An 18,464-nucleotide genomic window follows, 5' to 3' on the forward strand; every position below is an offset into this window, starting at 1 on the left:
ATGCATGGAGCCCTTTCTCGAAATTATGACAATACAGACAGGGCAGAATTCATCAAAACAGTTTATGGACAGATCACCTCAGCCACTGTTCTATCATGGTGCCATGAAAAATTACCATGCATTAAGATGTTTTGCCATGATGAAAAAAGAAAGAAGTAGCAAAATTGATCATACTCACAGGATCTTCAGACTTTTCAAGGTTTTTCATCAGGCTCCTGACTTGTCGCATGCAATCATCCAGGTGTTTCAATCTGTTGGTCAAGGCACTTGTGTCATGCTGAAAAACATGAATTCCAAATGAAAAAGCACTTGCATTCTCAAGCTCATGTAACTATTTATGTGTGAGATAATATGCACAACTTGACAACTCTGCCTATGAATGTGTTCAAGATTGAGTAATGAGTCCAGTTGACCATGTTGATGAGCAACTGGCAAACCATGCAAGGCTAATTTTAACCACAACTAATGACCACATCAACTTTTCTTACTGTAAGTACTGCATTTGCCAATCTTTAAAGTGCATTATTGCTATTGTACTCAGTTATTCAACTTGCTGCAATCTGTACACGTTCACACTTTCTAATATACCTACTGTGAGTTTGGATACATTCAATACTAAGCTTCCCATTCTGGAGAAAAAGCTTGTGTCCTTGAAAGCTGGTAAACGGTCCTTTCAAGCAAGCAACTAAAGAAGGCTGCTAGGCAATAAATTTTGCAAGTCAGTGGAAAACCCGATACACTGGATGCATCGCTGTTAACTCTGCAGTCATCGTGGATGTGTGCAGGCCACTGATTGATGAAAACAGTGTAAATTACATCTGTGCTGTGCCACAGATCGAATTTATTGACAACAGCTATAGTAAGGACGAAAATATCTAAAGACTACAATTGACTTTGGTTGAGGTGTTAACGATATTCCTCTAGAAAGAAATCACGCAAGATTGTTTCTGTAAGGTCTACTTGCATGTGAAGGCATGAACAAGACTTCTTAGTAAATATATGATAATTTTAGAAAATTTCAAATGGATGCTTCAATTTGAAGTTATGGTGATTCAGACATTATTCATGTACCATCAAGGTTGAATGAATGGAAGCCGGATATAATTAGGTGCACCGAAATTAAAAGCACGTTTTCATACCACAATGGTGCTCTATACAGCCACATCTCTTTTCCTGCATTGTGTAGCATCTGAGTTGGTTGTCTCAGCCTTGTTCACCAAAACAATGAGATTGAATACCCTATAAATGATGCTGATTTGATGTTTTGAATAGTCTGAATGCCTGTGGAAGAAGTCAAATGATTCATTCAAGGTACCCTTTTCTAAGCATGTAATGCAAATGTTCAAAGGCACACTAATGGCAAATACTAAGTCAATGTAGACTGTCTAAATACCATTCCAGAAGCCTCACAACACTTGTTTCGTGCCAAGAAAAGACTTTGTTCATGAAAAAATTGCATGTGAAGGGCTCGAATACTTTATTCTAAATTAAATTGCCCGCCACTGAACCGGGGGAGTGATGACATTGCATACACCGTCACCATTCTTTGCTGCCATCGGTGAGTAAAATGGTGCCTGACAGATGGCGGTACCTAGCCAAGACAGAGCGGTGGATTCGCCGCTGCAGCGAGTTTTTGGTCAAGTGATGTAGACTGTTCGATCATCCCGCGACATCACATGGAAGTTGAATTGTCTGCTACTTGCAGTTTGTGCGAGTTTCGCAAGCCAGCAGAACCAGCGGAGCACTACGCGATAACAAAACTATTGAAACATGAAAGCAGTGGCGGCACAGAGTCGAGTGAAAACGAAACCTTTCGACCACCTGCATCGTTGTCAAGGGTAATTTCAATTAGTTCTTTTTTTTAAGAAATGAAATAGAACTCAACAAGTAGTATTTTATTTACTCTGATAATACAATGCAAGGATGTGAGTGGTTGGATTGGTGGATTGAGTGGTTGTGGGTGGTGAGTGGTTGTGAGTGGTTGCTTTGCAGTGAGTGGTTGAGTACTAGTGACAGAATTTAACTGAGCAGTGCTTTCGTCATCAGGCAAGTACTTGAATGTCCTGGAGGAGTCTCTAATCATGTCCTGCATTTACCTCAATTTCTCGATTATTAAAGGGAAGCTGAAGAGTCTGTCGAATTCAATAAGACGCTCATATACGAATGCGGGAACCTTATAAACCATGCAGGTAAAATTTTGGGAGGGATTTTTCAGTTAGGAGCGACGCAATCGTCAGTTAAAAGCTCCACCCCCCATCGAGTGCCACGCGCTGCTGCCGACGCTGGCGATGTGAGCGGAGACCGGAAACCACGGCGTAGTGACGTCAGCACTGGCGTTCCGTTCCTTCGCAGTCTCCACGATCGTGCCTGACCGGGCTTATTTCTGCATGCGTGCCGTCCTTGTCTGTTTCGCTCGACCCTACATTCCTTTGTTTGTGTGTATATAGGAGTGGTAGTTGACATGCGCAGCATCAACTGAATTTGTATGCCGATCATGCCGGCATTAATTCTGTGCAGCCTATGCTTGCACAAACACCAGCGGCGGCGACGATGTTCCGATGTTCCATTAGTTCCTGCAAGACAAGAAGCTTCCAGCTAAGTGGGAGGCTGCTGTGAAGTGAAACAACTTCAAGCGCTCAAGAACAAAAGTGTTGTGCTCTAACCACTTCCGTGACAACTACTACTGGAGTTTATCAATAATGCGAGCTTTGGTTTCCCCTTCGTGTTAGCACGCTGAACGGAAGGTGCATATTTATCTCCCACCCTTGATGCAGGTTTCATCGCCAAGCGCCGCAAATTTTCTATTTGCATGTGTGTTGTGAAACAGCCTGCATGCAGTTACCACAACGCATTGCAAGCGTAAAGTTTGCATGTGTTGGAAAGCCTGCTCATGACAGGACACTGCGCTCCACCTTCTCTCGCACACATAGAGAAACCGACCATCTCACGTAGCCGACGGAATTCGCCGGTTACGAGTAGCGTGCGGATGGCACGCTGATGAAGGTTCTATACTACCCGTGCTACAAAAGCCGGTAAACATTCCCCGTGTTTAAACCGTCTGTGTAGATTGCCGACAGCTTTGGGGCAACGCAAAAATGCCGAAGATCGCATCACCGCTTACGTTTTATGAGGAGGCATGCAGGAACATAACACTACAGTTGTTTACTTGGAAACGTACTCACTGGAACGCTGAATGCAGCTTAGCAAAAAACATACTCGCCAAAGAATATTTCCAACACAAGGAGATGCTAACACTTCGCCTTCGTTCGCGAGGAAAGCAGTGCTTGCACCAGCATTTTTTGCTTCTTGTAGAGGCCGGCTCTTCGCAATTGGCTCGTACATGTAGGGAGTAAAGTATAAATCCTTTACAAGTGATCTTGCACGCGACAGCGACAGCGCGACAAGCGAGGCGATGGCTGTCGCGTTCACTCGTCGCCTGCAAGCCGAACTCCACGCGAGCGACGACTTCCCGGTATGAGGGTAGCAATATACGCTCCGAAACTAGCGTGACGCATGCTTTATCGATTTAAGTTGATGTATTTTACTGAAAAAGGAGCATAAAATATTTCTGAAGGTCTTGCACTCGGTTCTTATTCTTGCACGTGTAAAATTCAATAGTTTGCTTGTTCCGTGCGACAAACAGTAGTATTTGAGCTATGTACATCCAGTTCCGGTATCGCATTATTGGCTAGTCGCTCATAGCAGATCCGGGCGACGAGCGACGAGTTCTAGATTTCTAGAAACGAGCGATCGAGCGACAACACCGAGCGATCTGTTCAAGCAATGGCCCGTTTTTTTCGCTCGAAGCCGTCGCCAGTCACTGTCGCGTGCAAAATCACTCATGTGGAGTTTGGACTTAACACCGAACTCCTCAGAGAAACGCAAGCTCTCGAAATTTTCCATGACCGTCTCAGCAAAACAGCACCAAACTACCTTGCACCGTGCTTCGTGTGTCGCGGCAGCAGTCGGTCCGGACGAACACCATTGTTGACGTCACGTGGCGCCTGACCAATCACAGGCGGAAACGAGGCGCGCGATCTGGGCGTGTCTGCTGCTGCCCTTTTTGTCGAAATAAAATATGTTTGCACTTTCTTTCACTCAATTTCGATGCGATATTCGAATTCAGAGGGTTGAAAACCACGACGTAGTGCTCTTCACTCATTTTTTCTGGAAAAGCTTTCAGCTTCCCTTCAAGGCTCTGTTGGCGATCATATTGACTGACACCTTAGAGATTTTCGAGCACTAATCTATCACTTTAGCATGACTTAATAATTGCATTTTGTGGCCCTTTAAGCATTAACTGTGGTGCTGGTAGGGATTTTGCTCCCAGTCTCAAGCCCACCAAATTGTTTGGGCATCTAAAGGTCCTGCTTCCTGATGGCATTTCAGTGTAGAGGATGGCTTACAGCATTCTCATTGAAACTACTATGTTCTGCTCCAATGCTCGAGTGCTCACTAAGCATACACTGGCACAGTCGGGCGCACAGCAGTCCATTCACTGAGGCACCGTCAGTGTCACCCCTGCCTGCGTTTGGCAGGCATTCGAGATCATGAAGAGCAGGTTGCCATTATCCCTCAAGAGAAAAGTGTATAATAGCTGTGTCTTACCTGTACTCACCTACGGGGCAGAAAACTGGAGGCTTACGAAAAGGGTTCTACTCAAATTGAGGACGACGCAACGAGCTATGGAAAGAAGAATGATGGGTGTAACGTTAAGGGATAAGAAAAGAGCAGATTGGGTGAGGGAACGAGAGTTAATGACATCTTAGTTGAAATCAAGAAGAGAAATGGGCATGGGCAGGACATGTAATGAGGAGGGAAGATAACCGATGGTCATTAAGAGTTACGGACTGGATTCCAAGGGAAGGGAAGCGTAGCAGGGGGCGGCAGAAAGTTAGGTGGACGGATGAGATTAAGAAGTTTGCAGGGACGACATGGCCACAATTAGTACATGACCAGGGTTGTTGGAGAAGTATGGGAGAGGCCTTTCCCCTGCAGTGGGCGCAACCAGGCTGATGATGATGATCGTCACTTCTGCCGACGTTGTCATACAGTCATTGCCTTGCATTCATTGTTATACCGTCGTTGTCGTTATCATTCCAGCTTAGTCATTCGACTGTTTTGATAGCACCATCATTCTGCCGATGTCCTTCCTTCTTTGTCCATCCATTGTAAACATGCTTTCGTCAATCAACCATGATCATGCCGCTGTCGTCATTGCTTTGTCATGATGCTGTCATAACCATCCCATTGTAACACTGTCACTGTTATATATCACAGTTTAGAACTATCATCCTATTGTCGTCACGCCATTGTTATGCCGCCTTTGTTGTTCGACCTACGTCATTCTTTATTTGTCATTACATCGTAATCCCACTGTGGTCATTCAATTGCGATTACGCCACCACTGTCATACCATCGTTATCATACCATCATCCTGATGACGTCATGGTTGTTCCATCACTGTCATGCACTCGTCATACCGTTGTCCTGATGCTGTCCTGGTTGTCCCATCGTCGTCATTACAGCTTTGTCATCCTATTATCGTCACACCGTCATCACACTGTCTTCATTCTTTTGATCATGTTCATACCTCTGTCGTCATTCATAATGTCATAGTTTCCATTGTTTCCATCATAAAGTTGTCATCATGCATGCATGCATTTATGACATTATCATCACCCTGTTGTCAAACCATTGTCATAATTTGTGAATCATCATCCCATTGTCGTCACGCTGCCTTTATTATTCTATTGATGCCATTCCTTTGTCATCGCATCATAATCATGCCGCAGTAGTCATGCCATTGTTGTCCTTGTGTTGTCATCATACAGTCGTCATGAATTTGTTGCCATGCCATCGTCACTAAAACTGCCAGCAGTCCAGTTGCCATGACCATGATGCAGCAATACTTCCATGACACTGCAGCTGCAATGGGTGGGTTCCACTGCCTGTGATGCAGAGAGGCCAGCATTATTTGGTGGTGTTATAGGGAACTGAGCTCCTGCCACACATCGCCGAACACTATTCTCTTATTGGCGGAAGAGCATGCGGTGTCACATGCGCTTCCACTAATGGAAGCACCTTCTGACAAGTCTTTTGCCTCTCTTGCTGCAGACGGCGCAAACTGTGTAACAAGCTAAGCAAAGCTAATGCTTAAAAATATTAAAAAGAAAACTACAACTTACAGCACGATTTGTGTTTTTACTGGCAGACGATGCACTGCCAACAGAAGCAGTGCTTGGAGATGCCCTGTCTGCCCTTGCATTTCGTCGGGACTGATCAGGGTCGGCGTTGCGTCGTTGCATGTTTAGTAGAGTTGGTCCAGCATCAGCCCTGCATTAGAAACTGAAGTACCACATGCAAATACGGTAAAAAATCATCAACTACCATAAATATAAACCTTAATCTGTGCACATTTGGAATATCTAGCACCAATTCAAACCAATCTAACTTTTTATTATACAGAAATGGCATAAATATTAAGATATGTCCTTGCACAGAGGACATTATGGAATGGCAACCTCATGATACATGTTTTACTAAGGTTTTAGTCCTTCACACACTTGACACAAGCATTCTTTGTGCACACTTTCGCTCCTTCTGCAGATGGGGGCCGGGCTTTTTCGTATACAATAAAAGGCTTGTCTTCCTGCCACAAAAATCAATGACGGATCTTTAACGCTTGTACCTTTTACATAATGCGGCTTACATGTTTATGTTAGGCTTGTGGTCAACTGCGGAGACAGCTAAATGTGACCCTTTTTGCCCTACAACTATATGTTACTGGTTGGAGTAGGCAGAATCTTACCGCATGCAATGACTTGTACTTCTTTATACATTGTGTATTCGCGATCAGCAGCTTCAGTTCCGTGAAACGGACACAGATGTGTCTGGACATGTATGAACAGCGCAAACACACAGGCAGCGACCACACCTCCATTTCTCGTTAAACGCTCTAACTTCCGGTTGTGCTTCAGTTCTAAATGCAATGCTCAACCACGTGTTTAATGCGGTACTATAGATAACTCGCGACATGCACGGTGCCGCATGATAAGCGACATTCACTGTGCTAAAATCTTAATGACAGATGACAGTTGCGAAAAGATTGACGTGCACGTTTACCGGCACCAGTTATATGCACTGATGCGAACAAACGAAACGTTTTAAATCTTCAACTTATGAGAGGATATGGCTCTATGTAAACATTACATGTCTGCCGGCACGACGCAATTCTTCAAAACTAGACACACGTTCACAATTGCGTGCACAGAAAGGACGATACAACTGCTCTACCAGATCTAGATCGCGGTGGCTTCAATATTGCGATCTTAGCAGATGTGGGTTCCAATTGTAGAACGAGCAGATACACGATGCACGATTGTTCAAGATCGACTATAGCGCACGCCCATAAATTAATTCAGCGCGCGCGAAAGCACTTGGTAGTGGTCGTATATGCTTTCCAATACCGGCCGCTATATTGAGAGGCAACATGGAAACATGCGAATTAGGAGCATAACATTAGTCAATTTTAAAGAATAAGAAATATGTAGACAAGCCCACTTCAGATGACCTGATGTGAAAACTACATTACGTGTAACACCACAAACTTCGCTGGATGTTGACCAGATACCTACGTACCGACTGCAGCCCGGTTAGGCGCGGCGCAAGTACCACTATGACGGCGGCGCCGGCACTTTGACTTGGAGAAAAGCAAAAACGTAAGTACTAAAGACGGATGTCAATCTGTGTTGGAGAATTCATGCGTGAAAACACACAGGACTCCCCGACATATCGGAGGGTCCAGCGGGCAAACGGCGATGCTCAAGCAAAATCCGGATCATGTTTCTTTGGAGCGTACAAATATAGCCGCAGCCTTTAGTTTCGTATGTAGTTCAACATTACGATAAGTGATGTTTCGCACTTTTAAAACTACATAAAGTTTGATAAAACGCAAGCTTAGATTTTTGTAGAAAAGTTTTTGACAAAAAATACAAAAATACTATTTTTGTAACTTTCTGTTTCGATCTCCGTGATACTTGCTTTCTCAGTGCAAGCCAACGTGCAAGCGCTGCAAGTTGGAAAATTATGCCTAAAGGCATTATACACAAAAATATATTGACTTTGTAGCAATGTGCAGTGCATATATTTTTACTGTGTCGAGGACTGTTTTTGTTCATAAATGCAAAGCTGTTTACAACTTGTAATGTGTATCGCTTTTCATCGTAACAAGACGCGGACATGTTGATTTTCTCGATAATTATAATATTTAAAGGAAGAGCACTTCCTTTATATAGTGCTATCATTGTTCTTCCCTTCTCTTATTTTTTTAAGGGAAAAAAAGATGTCCCAGTATCGCCCGAAAGGCCGCCGGAGTAGGACGCCCCCCGATGCCTTATATGCGATTGAAGGCGGCGCGCTTCTTCCCTACCACCGTGTTCCCTACCTTCCTCCCTTGCATACGCGAAATCTAGCCACCATTCTCGGCTCACCCTCGCAAGCTTTCACTCGCACACACGGCATACTGCGCGCGACCACGGTGTTATCGCACTACAGACTTTGTACGGAACATCAAGGCGACGCCGACGCGACGACAACGGTGGAAAGGCGCCTGGAGTTTCCATATAATTCCTATCGACATAATAAAGGTGTGGGGTGAGAATACTACACGGTGTTGCGACGCCGGTTACTCGAACCTCGATCGGCGTTACTACTGGGTAGCGTAGTGTTGTCGGCAGGTTCCAGGCGTCCGGTATGCGCCATGGCGACTAGGCAGGGGCGAGACGATTTCTAGTGCGAAACTTGCACTATTTATTCCATGGTCGGTGAAGGATATAAAAGAAGAGAATGATAATAAATAAAACATTGCGGGGCCGCTTAAGTAGGCCCGCTAAAATCGTAGGCGGGACTTTGCTCACGTCAACGTCACGTGGCATGAACTGAGTCTCGTCGGTGATGGGCAGCTGATCCCTCTCTCCTAGGCAATGTTGCGCGTGCTTACCTCCGCTGGCGGCAACCCGTGGGTCCAGTTTGGTTCGCGGATAGGGAGTCTCCCCTTGAGTCGCAAGGCGGCCCTCCCTCCTGTCACGCATACACACAAAGGGGCCCGAAATCACTGCGGGGCGCCCGCCAGACTCGCAACCACTCTAGACACTCATAGCAAAGTAGGGATCCATCCTCCGTTTCGAATAGGCATGGTCTTTCGATCATTCGTTTTGCGCGGGGTGGTACACGCCAAGAGTAACAATGGTCATGTGGCTAACTCAATATTTTTCCTTACCTCAGCAAATATTGAGCATAGCGCCGACAACTCTTCCTGATGTACCGCTCATATTTCTAACAGAGCTGCCAATGGGCGTGAAGTTTAGTTAAATATCGTGCACATTTTCGGGCGTTAGTTCACACCGTGAAATTTATGTGGCGAAAAAGAATATGACCTGAAGAAGTCATATCGGCGCAATCGATGCCAGGTATCCAAGACCATACGAGTGTGTGGTGCAACGTCAGGATTTGCAATACCTTAGTACTTCTCGGGGCAATTTACAGAGCGCCTAAGCCGGCTCCGTACCTACAGGATATCAGGAGTTACTTAGGTGAACAAAAACCGTGAAATGGTCGTATCATTCTTTCAGGAGACTTTAATTTATCAAGTATCGGCTGGGGATCCCTCATTAGAGGTTCACAAGAGCGCTCAGAGTGTGACTCACTGATTGATATAGCTTTTCCCCATGACTTATCGCAAATGGTTCGGGAAAGTACACTCACGGCAGGCGCAGTGGAACCTATCCTAGATTTAATATTTCTCGACAGGTGCTTCGATAATTACGAAATAACAGTTGACAAGGGAACGTCGGATCACAAATTAGTATTCGTTCAAATAAAGCACAGTACTGTGCGTAATAAACTCGAAGAACACGCCGTATATGTGCCTAATTTCTCGAAAGCCGATGACGCTAGTATAATTGATTATCTCTCACACTCCTTAGATCCTTTCAGCACTGAGTCTGACGTCAAGGTAGTGTGGGCTAAATTTAAAGCTGTTATCTTTCATTGCATTGACAGCTTCATTCCAGTTACAAAGAAAAAAGCAAACAAACGGAATCCACGGATCACCCGCGAAATCACCCACCTTAAGCGAAGGATCAGTCGCGAAAGACAGAAAACGAAAAGGAATCGTCACATAATATCAAGCATGTCAGCGATACTTCGAAACATGCTAGCAGAAGCCAAAAATAAATATCATGCAGAAGCCCTAACAAACGTCATGAAATCATCCCCGCAACGTTTTTGGCGTTACTTATCGGGAAGTGATAGCAAATCTAATGGCGTAGTCGTAAACAATGCGCTTGTGACTGACCCCGCGGTGATATTGCCATGCTTTAATTCATATTTTCAGTCAGTTTTTACTGCTTCAGATCAAGTTGGTTCATTACCCCTTCCTCGATATCAGTACGATTGCGCACTGATGCCTGACATAACAGTAACGTACGAAGAAACTCTGTCTCTTACTTTAGACATGAAGAAAATGTCTGTTGGCCCGGATAAAATACCGAACGCATTTTTACGAAGATATACGGAATGGGTAGCCCACTACTTGAATATAATCGTTCACTCTCTATTAATCAGTAAATTGGCACAAATGGGAATAAATTGCAATTTGGTGGAATGGATCCACGCATATCTGTCCACTAGAACGCAGTATGTGGAAGTGAATGGCATAAAATCGACCACAGCAGGGGCGTAGCCAAGGGGCGGGGGCCTTATGGGGCTTCAGCCCCCCCCCCCCCGAAATTTTTTCGTGCTGTCATGCACCGCCGATCAAAAAAAAACCCCGGCGCCGGAAATCATGCTGGATTTTGTATCGAATGTATTTTTCACGCTCGAAAAGGCATTTCAACACGAACATTGCGAAATCGGGCTGGATTTCGCGGCCACGCCCATGCACCGGGAGTCACGTAACGCAAGGAGTAGAGTGTCCTAACAATGAGCTCCATCCGAGCACAAAGTTTCAAGGGCGTTGTGATGGCGAGCGGGCTCGTCGCGGCATCTTGCGGAGGCCGCGGAATCTACGGAGTGCATGGATTTCAATACCGAAACTTTATGTGCATAAAGTTGTCATAAACTTTTCATGTGAAAGGTGCACTGAAATTTCGAAAGTCGTGCTTTGCATTTTCAATTCCGGAACATTGTGGGTTTAATATTGTTATAAACATTTGACGCCAATTAGGTGCATTGACTTTTCTAGAGTCGTAGATTTGACCATACAATTAGACAAGCCAGATCAACACACTATCAGAGAAGTTGACAAAACAAGCAGCGAGGTCCGATGAGACGAAGCGTTGTGGTGGTTCATTTTTGTCGTCATGTCACAGAAAAGAATATAAATATATTTTTTTTTCACCTGCGCTAAAGCATTCATGTCAAGACACTAAATCCAGCAAAGGTGACTACGTTCTAATTAATTTCTCTAATTTGACTTTTGTTCGCGAGGGCACATTCAGCCTCTTTCAATTTTTTTTGTTAAAAAAATTAAATTGTAGGGTTTTACGTGCCAAAACCACTTTCTGATTATGAGGCACGCCGTAGTGGAGGGCTCCGGAAATTTCGACCTCCTGGGGTTCTTTAACGTGCACCTAAAGCTAAGTACACGGGTGTTTTCGCCCCCATCGAAATGCGGCCGCCGTGGCCAGGATTCGATCCCGCGACCTCGTGCCCAGCAGCCCAACACCATAGCCACTGAGCAACCACGGCGGGTATTTTTTTTTTTTTTTTCGCTACCCGCGGGCTGCCGGAGCCAGCAAGAGCGCATGCGCTTTTCTCCTGTTGCCCCAACCACCGCGCGGCGCACTTCGATGCGCGTTCGTTTTCTCTGGCCGAGTGGATTTTCGCCTAGCAGCGTTTTGGACGCTTTCTGGCTAGCAAACGAGAAAAAGAAACAATAGCCGCTCGACGCCATCACTGTGGGGACTCGCCGGGTTGCAGCGCATTCGCGTGAGCGCAACATCTCCGGAATATTTTGTCTCGCCGGATACCGAGCACTATATGCGTATGGTTCTCTGTGGACCAAGCGCCTCACGTTTTCTTCGATATTCATTTGGTAGCTACATTACGTGCCCAAAGTAGGCATTCCATCTTGGCCAACATGCTTTCCTCTGCGTGTTTTTTATTTCGGCGGCCCGGTCCCACAGAAGAAGAAGAAGAAAAAAAAGAGAGACATTGTTGCGGTGCAGCGAATTGTCGCATGGTGAAAGTTTGATTTTGTAACTTCTTTTGCGGAAAGTAATGGGCCACGGGACGCTTCAGTTGCCGGATACTCTCATTATATTACTGCGATAGAAATTATGTGGACACTCCAGGCGCATTCCTGCCGTCGCCGTCTCCCTCATGTTCCGTATAAAGTCCAAGGGCGATAACATTGTGACTGCGCGCCGCATGCTGTATGTGCGAGTGAAAGCGTAGGGAAGGGGGAGGGGGTGGCATGGGTGAGTGGGAAGCGCTGCAACATCTGCCGAACAGCCCAGATCTATCGCCTTGCGACTCCCACGTTTTGGGGCATTTGAAAAAACAGCTCAATGGAACCAGATTCATGTCGGACGATGACATGAAAGAGTAAGTTGAAGAATTTTTGAAGCAGCAACCCAAGAAGTTTTAAGAGACGGGAATTACGCGACTCGTTAGTCAGTGGGACAAATGTCTAAATGCCCATGGAGACTATTTTTAAATAAAGTACCTAGTTTGTCATATATTCGCATTGGTTCACTTTCATTTGACTCACCCTCGTATATTTTGCAGAACTCTTGCTTTTTATATGTGCTCTCTGTTCCGACTCTAATATCGGTGCAATTACTCACAATACACGATCGGTGACAGCTGCTCCTGCGCAATACATTGGAACAAAGGATAGCGTCATTGAGATTTCCCCTGACTGTTGCCTATGTAACAATATGTGAACAAAGTTCTTGAATGACAAAGTTTTATTAAAATATATGTCCTCAACTTGTTCATCTCGTGGCCTTTGCATTTTTGATATCAGCGGCATGCAATGCTTTGTTGGTTTCAAAGTGATATAGTTCTAAAGTTCGTGTGATATTTTCTTTACTTATTAAATAGACGGAAAACATGGAAGCATTGATATAAGTTATTTCGGGCACAATTTTTGAGACGTAAGAGCATATTCTTTTATGAAAAAAATGCATATTTTACTTGTCTTGACAGTGCGTAGCGTTCAAGAATTCGTTTGCAGCATCTTTGGCAATGGAAATGCAGTTTTTATTCATGCATTTGATTCCTCGACAAATTCTATAAGGAGGAGGTCGAGCTGCAACGCGAGCCCCCACTCCCGCCGCCTTCCGAACGAAATTTCTGGCTACGCCACTGCACCTGGGAGCTCACGCGTACCGCAGGGGTCTGTCTTAGGTTCTGCTTTAATTTTGGAATACAGTAATGATATCAGTTCCGTTATTAGTGAAGACATCACCATACGTTTGTACGCAGATGATTGTCTACATTACCGGGAAATTAATGACGTCAATGATCAAAAATCGCCGAGTGACGCTCTTGCTGCCATTGAAATGTGGTGTGAAAACTGGAAAATGAAGATAAATGAACAAGAGACAGTTGTTTTCGAGGTATCCGACAAGAGAAAAAATGCTCTAGATCCCAAATAATGTGTGAACTCCCGAATACTCGCTACAGTTGATACACACAAATACCTAGAGATAACTATCACCAAGAACCTAAGCTGGAAAACGTATATCACAAATATCCCGAGCACTGCCGGAAAAAAAAAACTTTGGTTTCTGCGCAGGAAGTTGAAGCTTGCGCCTCAATTTGTCAAACTAACCGCGTTTCTTACCTGTGTGAGGCCAGCGTTAGTACAGGACCCGTTCCAAGTTGGTCTAATAAACGAACTCGAAAGGGTACAAAGAAGGGCTGCACGGTTTATTTTGTTCAAGTATTCCTCCGCCGACTCGGTAACAGAGATTTTAAACCTGCTTCAATCACCACCTCTATCCCAGCGGCGCCTAGTGGCAGTACTAAAATTCCAATTTTTGCTTTCTAAACACCATTTCAACATCGACATTGCAGATTACTTAGCTCCTATAAAAAAAAGCGAATTCTCAGGAAAACGCATGAAGTGTTTTGCCACAGCTACATATCGACGCATATGAATATTCATTCCTACCTCGAGCTGTAAGAGACTGGAACGCCCTGCCTACATCGGTTATGCAGTGCACCTCAACTGAAACCTTCGAAAAATGCATAACGACGTCATTACAAGCCTGAATATTTATGTTCGCTTCCATTCTTGTACATATATTTCTTTTTATTTTTTAATCAGCTAGTAGATATGCCACATACAATCTGCTTTATGGATTCGGGTGTTTTTCATGAATTAGAAGAGTTATTGCCCAAAACGTTATACTACTGTCAAAATTATTAGTTTATCTGTTTTCTATCAATGCCACGTTATTGATGTAATTTCGAAATGAATCGCCGGAATGTTATACTACGGTACAAATCCTGTCTGTTTTCTATGACTGACACTTTGATGATGTAATTCACTGTTGTAACACCCAGTCTGTATATCTTAATTACTGTTTAAATTACGACTTTTACCCGCTCTCTATGACTAACACTTAATCGATGTAATTTACTGTTGTAACCCCCAGTTTGTAGGTTTGACAACTAATTATTGTTGTAACACCCAGTTTTGTATTTGTGATGCCTTAAATCCCACTCTGTAACGGCCTTATGGCTCGGAGTATCGTAAACAAAGTCACTCTAACGACACATTTCTTTTTTAAGCACAGTGTTGAGATTGAAGCATGCCGCTTCTATGCTGGCCCCGACGCAACTGATCTCCTGAGGCACACAAAGACAGCAATAATGCAGCTCTTTGCTAGTTTTGGCCTGATTTCTCTATGACAAGTTTTAACACGTCACGTTAAGAAATTTTTGAACCACACATACCCAGACCCTCCATGTGGCGCAAGGAAGTTACAGAGCGAATTGAATTTATCAAGCTAAAATACGTTGAAAAGTCGCAAAGTATGATTTAGACACAACCTACAGACTTGATAGCGTCAGATTGTAATTTGAATATGCGAGAAAACATAATTCTGTTACGCAAAAACTCGAACAAACATCTTTTCCAAGCGTTTCTATCATTCATAGACGGGCCACGGCGTCCGCCATTTGCGCGCGACGGCGTGCGAATATCTTGGAGGCCACTGAGCCGCGCGCCCGGTTCCTCGCAACACCTCCAGATGGCGCTCGCTTCGGCCGCATCGCCCAGCGGTCGATTTAGGCATATCTGGCCTCCTTGAAGCCCTTGGGTTCAACGAGAGCAGAGGGAAAGTAAACATGTCCGCAGTAGAGATTAGTGAGCGGTGATCGGAAGACTGGTGGAAGAACTGTAGGGGAACAAAAACAAAAAAAAAAAACAACGGAAGCTTGCAAAAACAAAGTTCTCAATAGAGGTTCAGAAAGTTTGGTTATGGGAATTTGTCGTTGGTTTTTTCTTCCTTTTCTTTGTTTTTTTTCTTTTTAACATAAGTAGGACATTAGGCAATATAATAACAAGAGCTTGGTTGGGCAACCCACGACCCCATTCCAAAGGGGACGCTCATAGCATCCATCCATCCATCAATCGCGGCCCACGCAAGAGGCCGCGTTTCTACCGGAAAGCCCGCCTTGGTGCATAACGTTCACCACCAGCGCTTCCCGCTAAACATTGCGGTTCATACACTGCAGCTGCCGGGAAGCGTGAGAAGCCGTCAGGGATCTTTGAATGCTATCGCGTTCCGCTCTTAAAGGCGAAGCTCAAGCATCCCCATTCTTCTTTGCGCGATGGGGGGGGGGGGGGGGAGGGTCTCTTCAATAATCATAGCACATTTCTTGTTTCTACAGAGCAAAAGAGTAACAGCTGGTAAAGAGAACTTCATGACTTTGCCACGTGCCGTACGTTGGCGCTGCGCACACAAATTTGAAGGGCAGTGGGGGCTACATGTGGCTTTTTAGACATTACTGGAACATGCGTCTTTAGATTTGTGCTGTTGTTCTTCCTTTCCTCTTTCCTTCCCTCCTTCCTATCTTCCATTTCTGTGTTGCTGTCACCTTCCTTCAGAAGAATAGGCAGGCGTTGTGCCCCTTCCGGTGGCAGTTGCCAGCCTGCTCCTCGCTTTCCCTTTCCTGTTAACTGTGTAAATGTGTATATGTGTTCAAAACGAATAATAATAATAGTGTACGACAACGTAGACTGCAACATTTTGTGGGATATTCTGGAAGGGGAAGGCTTAGGCAGCGACTGCATACACCTTTTGACGGCGACTTGCCAAGAAAATACCGTTTGCGTTGACTGGGAAGGGATGAGGAGCGAGGAGAATTTGATATCACCAAGGGATTGAGACAGGGGTGCCCTTTATTCCCACTGCTGTTTATGATGTACATGGTAAGGATGGAAAGGGCACTAGAAGAAATTAATATCGGGTTCGATTTCATACAAACAGGCGGGCACTATAGTAGAGCAGCAGCTGCCAGGTCTGTTTTATGCGGACGACATTGTGTTGCTTGCCAACAAGCAAATTGATATGCAACGCCTTCCTAATATCTTTGGACAGGAATGTGAGAATTTAGGATCAAAATTTAGCGTTAAAAATCAGGCTTTATGGTATTCAATGAAAATACTGAACAAACAGTGTCAATACAGGGCCACGAAATATCTAGGGTAAAATAAGATAAATACCTTGGTGTATGGATAAACGAAGGCAAGATATATGCAAACACAGGGATAAGCAATAATAGCAAAGGGGAAGATTAATGTGGCCATAATGGAACACAGAGCGCTATGGAGATACAATAGGTACGAGGTGCTCCGGGTATGTGGAAAGGTGTAATGGTTCCAGAACTTGCATTTGTAAATGCGGTTGTTTGCTTGAAGTCGGGGGTACAATCGGGACTCGACGGCAACCAAAGGTCAGTGGGACGCCTCGCATTGGGCGCTCACGGGGAGACTACTAATGAAGCTGTGCAGGATGATATGGGCTGGACAAGTTTTGAAGTGAGGGAAGCTCAGAGTACGATTAATTTTGAAGAACGACTGAGGAATATGAAAGAAAGTAAATGAGGTGCGAGAGTGCTACTTGTACGGAAAAAACATTGATTCACAGTGGAAGAAAACAACTAGGAAGCTTACCAGCAAGTATGCGACCTGTAGGTTAAGCAACATGACAACAAAGAACGTCAAACGGGAAGTCAGAGAGGCTGAGACAATGTCTTGGGTGGCGGCAATGGGAAAGAAACCTGCTACGAGTACCCACTTAAGAGAAAAAAAAAACAGAAATTAGGTAAAAAAAAAATTCGTGATAACTCAAAGGGAGGAGGAGGAGGAATAAACATTTATTGACGAGGCCCAGAAGGGCCTCTTGGACCAAGCTGGGCGGGTCGCGATGGCCACTGGAGTCTTGGAATAGGGACCCACCCTGCATGCACCGCTCCCAACTCAAAGGGAATCTCCTTACTCTTCGAAGCGAGATCAGCATTTATAAAGCGAGTTACACCGAGGAAGAAGAAGCGCATGTTTGCTGCGGTAATGCTATAGCGATGGAACATGTTTTATTAGAACGTGAAGATATCTACCCAGCTGTCAGTTTCGGGACTCTCTGGCCTCGTTGAAACCCTTCGGTTCAAGTATAGTAGGGGAAAAGTAAACATGTTCGCAATAGAGATTAGTGTACACGAGGCGATTGGAGGTTTGGTGCGGCAGAAGAGAAGCGAGACCACAAACAACGAAAGCTTACAGAAACAAATTTGGCAGTATTGGTTCGGAAAGTTTGGCACTGTGAATTCTTTGTGTGTGTATTTCCTCTTTTTAAAAAAGATAAGTAGGACATTGGGCAAAATAATAACAAGAGCTTGGTGGCGCAACCCACCACTCCGTTTCAAAGGGGACGCTCATACCATCCATCAATCCATCCGAGCGAAAAAGGAGTCCCACTGTAGTACACGCCTCATACATAACTCATTTCGACGGTGGCAATACGTTGTGTCACTATATTTATTTATTTATTCCAGATGCCCCCAAACGCAAATACATTTTATAGAGGAATGGTTACAAAGGAATGGTAGGTCATACAAAAGAAACGATATTGATTCAATGCTGATCGCATTACCGTCGCCAGTCATTGTGATATGGGTTCTGCCGAAATTTTTTTTCCGTGTTTGTCGCACCCCTTATGTAATGCCCCCAGTATAGTACCCTTGACGAAATCAGTGAAAGCGAAAGACGAATCAACCAATTTTATCACACCACTTTTAAGGTTTCAAGAGTACATGTTCTCGGTCAAGAAAATGTAACGATCATTTTCCAATTGGCGCTTTGCCCGGGGTGCGAGCGGCGCTCCGATCCCGTGCGCGGTCGTGAACTGTGGACGATAAGAAACATAACTGACCGAAAATAATCC

At 44.7% G+C, this 18,464-nt stretch overlaps 1 protein-coding gene across 7 annotated transcripts in view; it reads right to left on the reverse strand.

Annotated features, from left to right (window-relative positions):
* Positions 1–7,863, reverse strand: part of LOC142578817 (uncharacterized) — a 128,699-nt gene extending 120,836 nt beyond the window's left edge. For 3 of the 7 annotated variants that reach the window (XM_075688419.1, XM_075688420.1, XM_075688415.1), the window contains exons 1-3: positions 7,642–7,862; positions 6,189–6,348; positions 179–277 (exon numbers count right to left, since the gene is read on the reverse strand). In XM_075688419.1, coding sequence (XP_075544534.1) covers positions 179–277; positions 6,189–6,308 — 219 coding nt within the window. In that variant the 5' untranslated portion in view covers positions 6,309–6,348; positions 7,642–7,862. Of the gene's footprint in view, positions 1–178; positions 278–6,188; positions 6,349–7,637 lie in introns of all 7 variants that reach the window. The other 4 variants (XM_075688421.1, XM_075688418.1, XM_075688417.1 and 1 more) reach the window with 3 other exon arrangements.
* Between the last annotated feature and the right edge of the window lie 10,601 nt (positions 7,864–18,464).

This window comes from Dermacentor variabilis, chromosome 4 (assembly GCF_050947875.1).
Source record: "Dermacentor variabilis isolate Ectoservices chromosome 4, ASM5094787v1, whole genome shotgun sequence".
Taxonomy (NCBI): Eukaryota; Metazoa; Arthropoda; class Arachnida; order Ixodida; family Ixodidae; genus Dermacentor; species Dermacentor variabilis.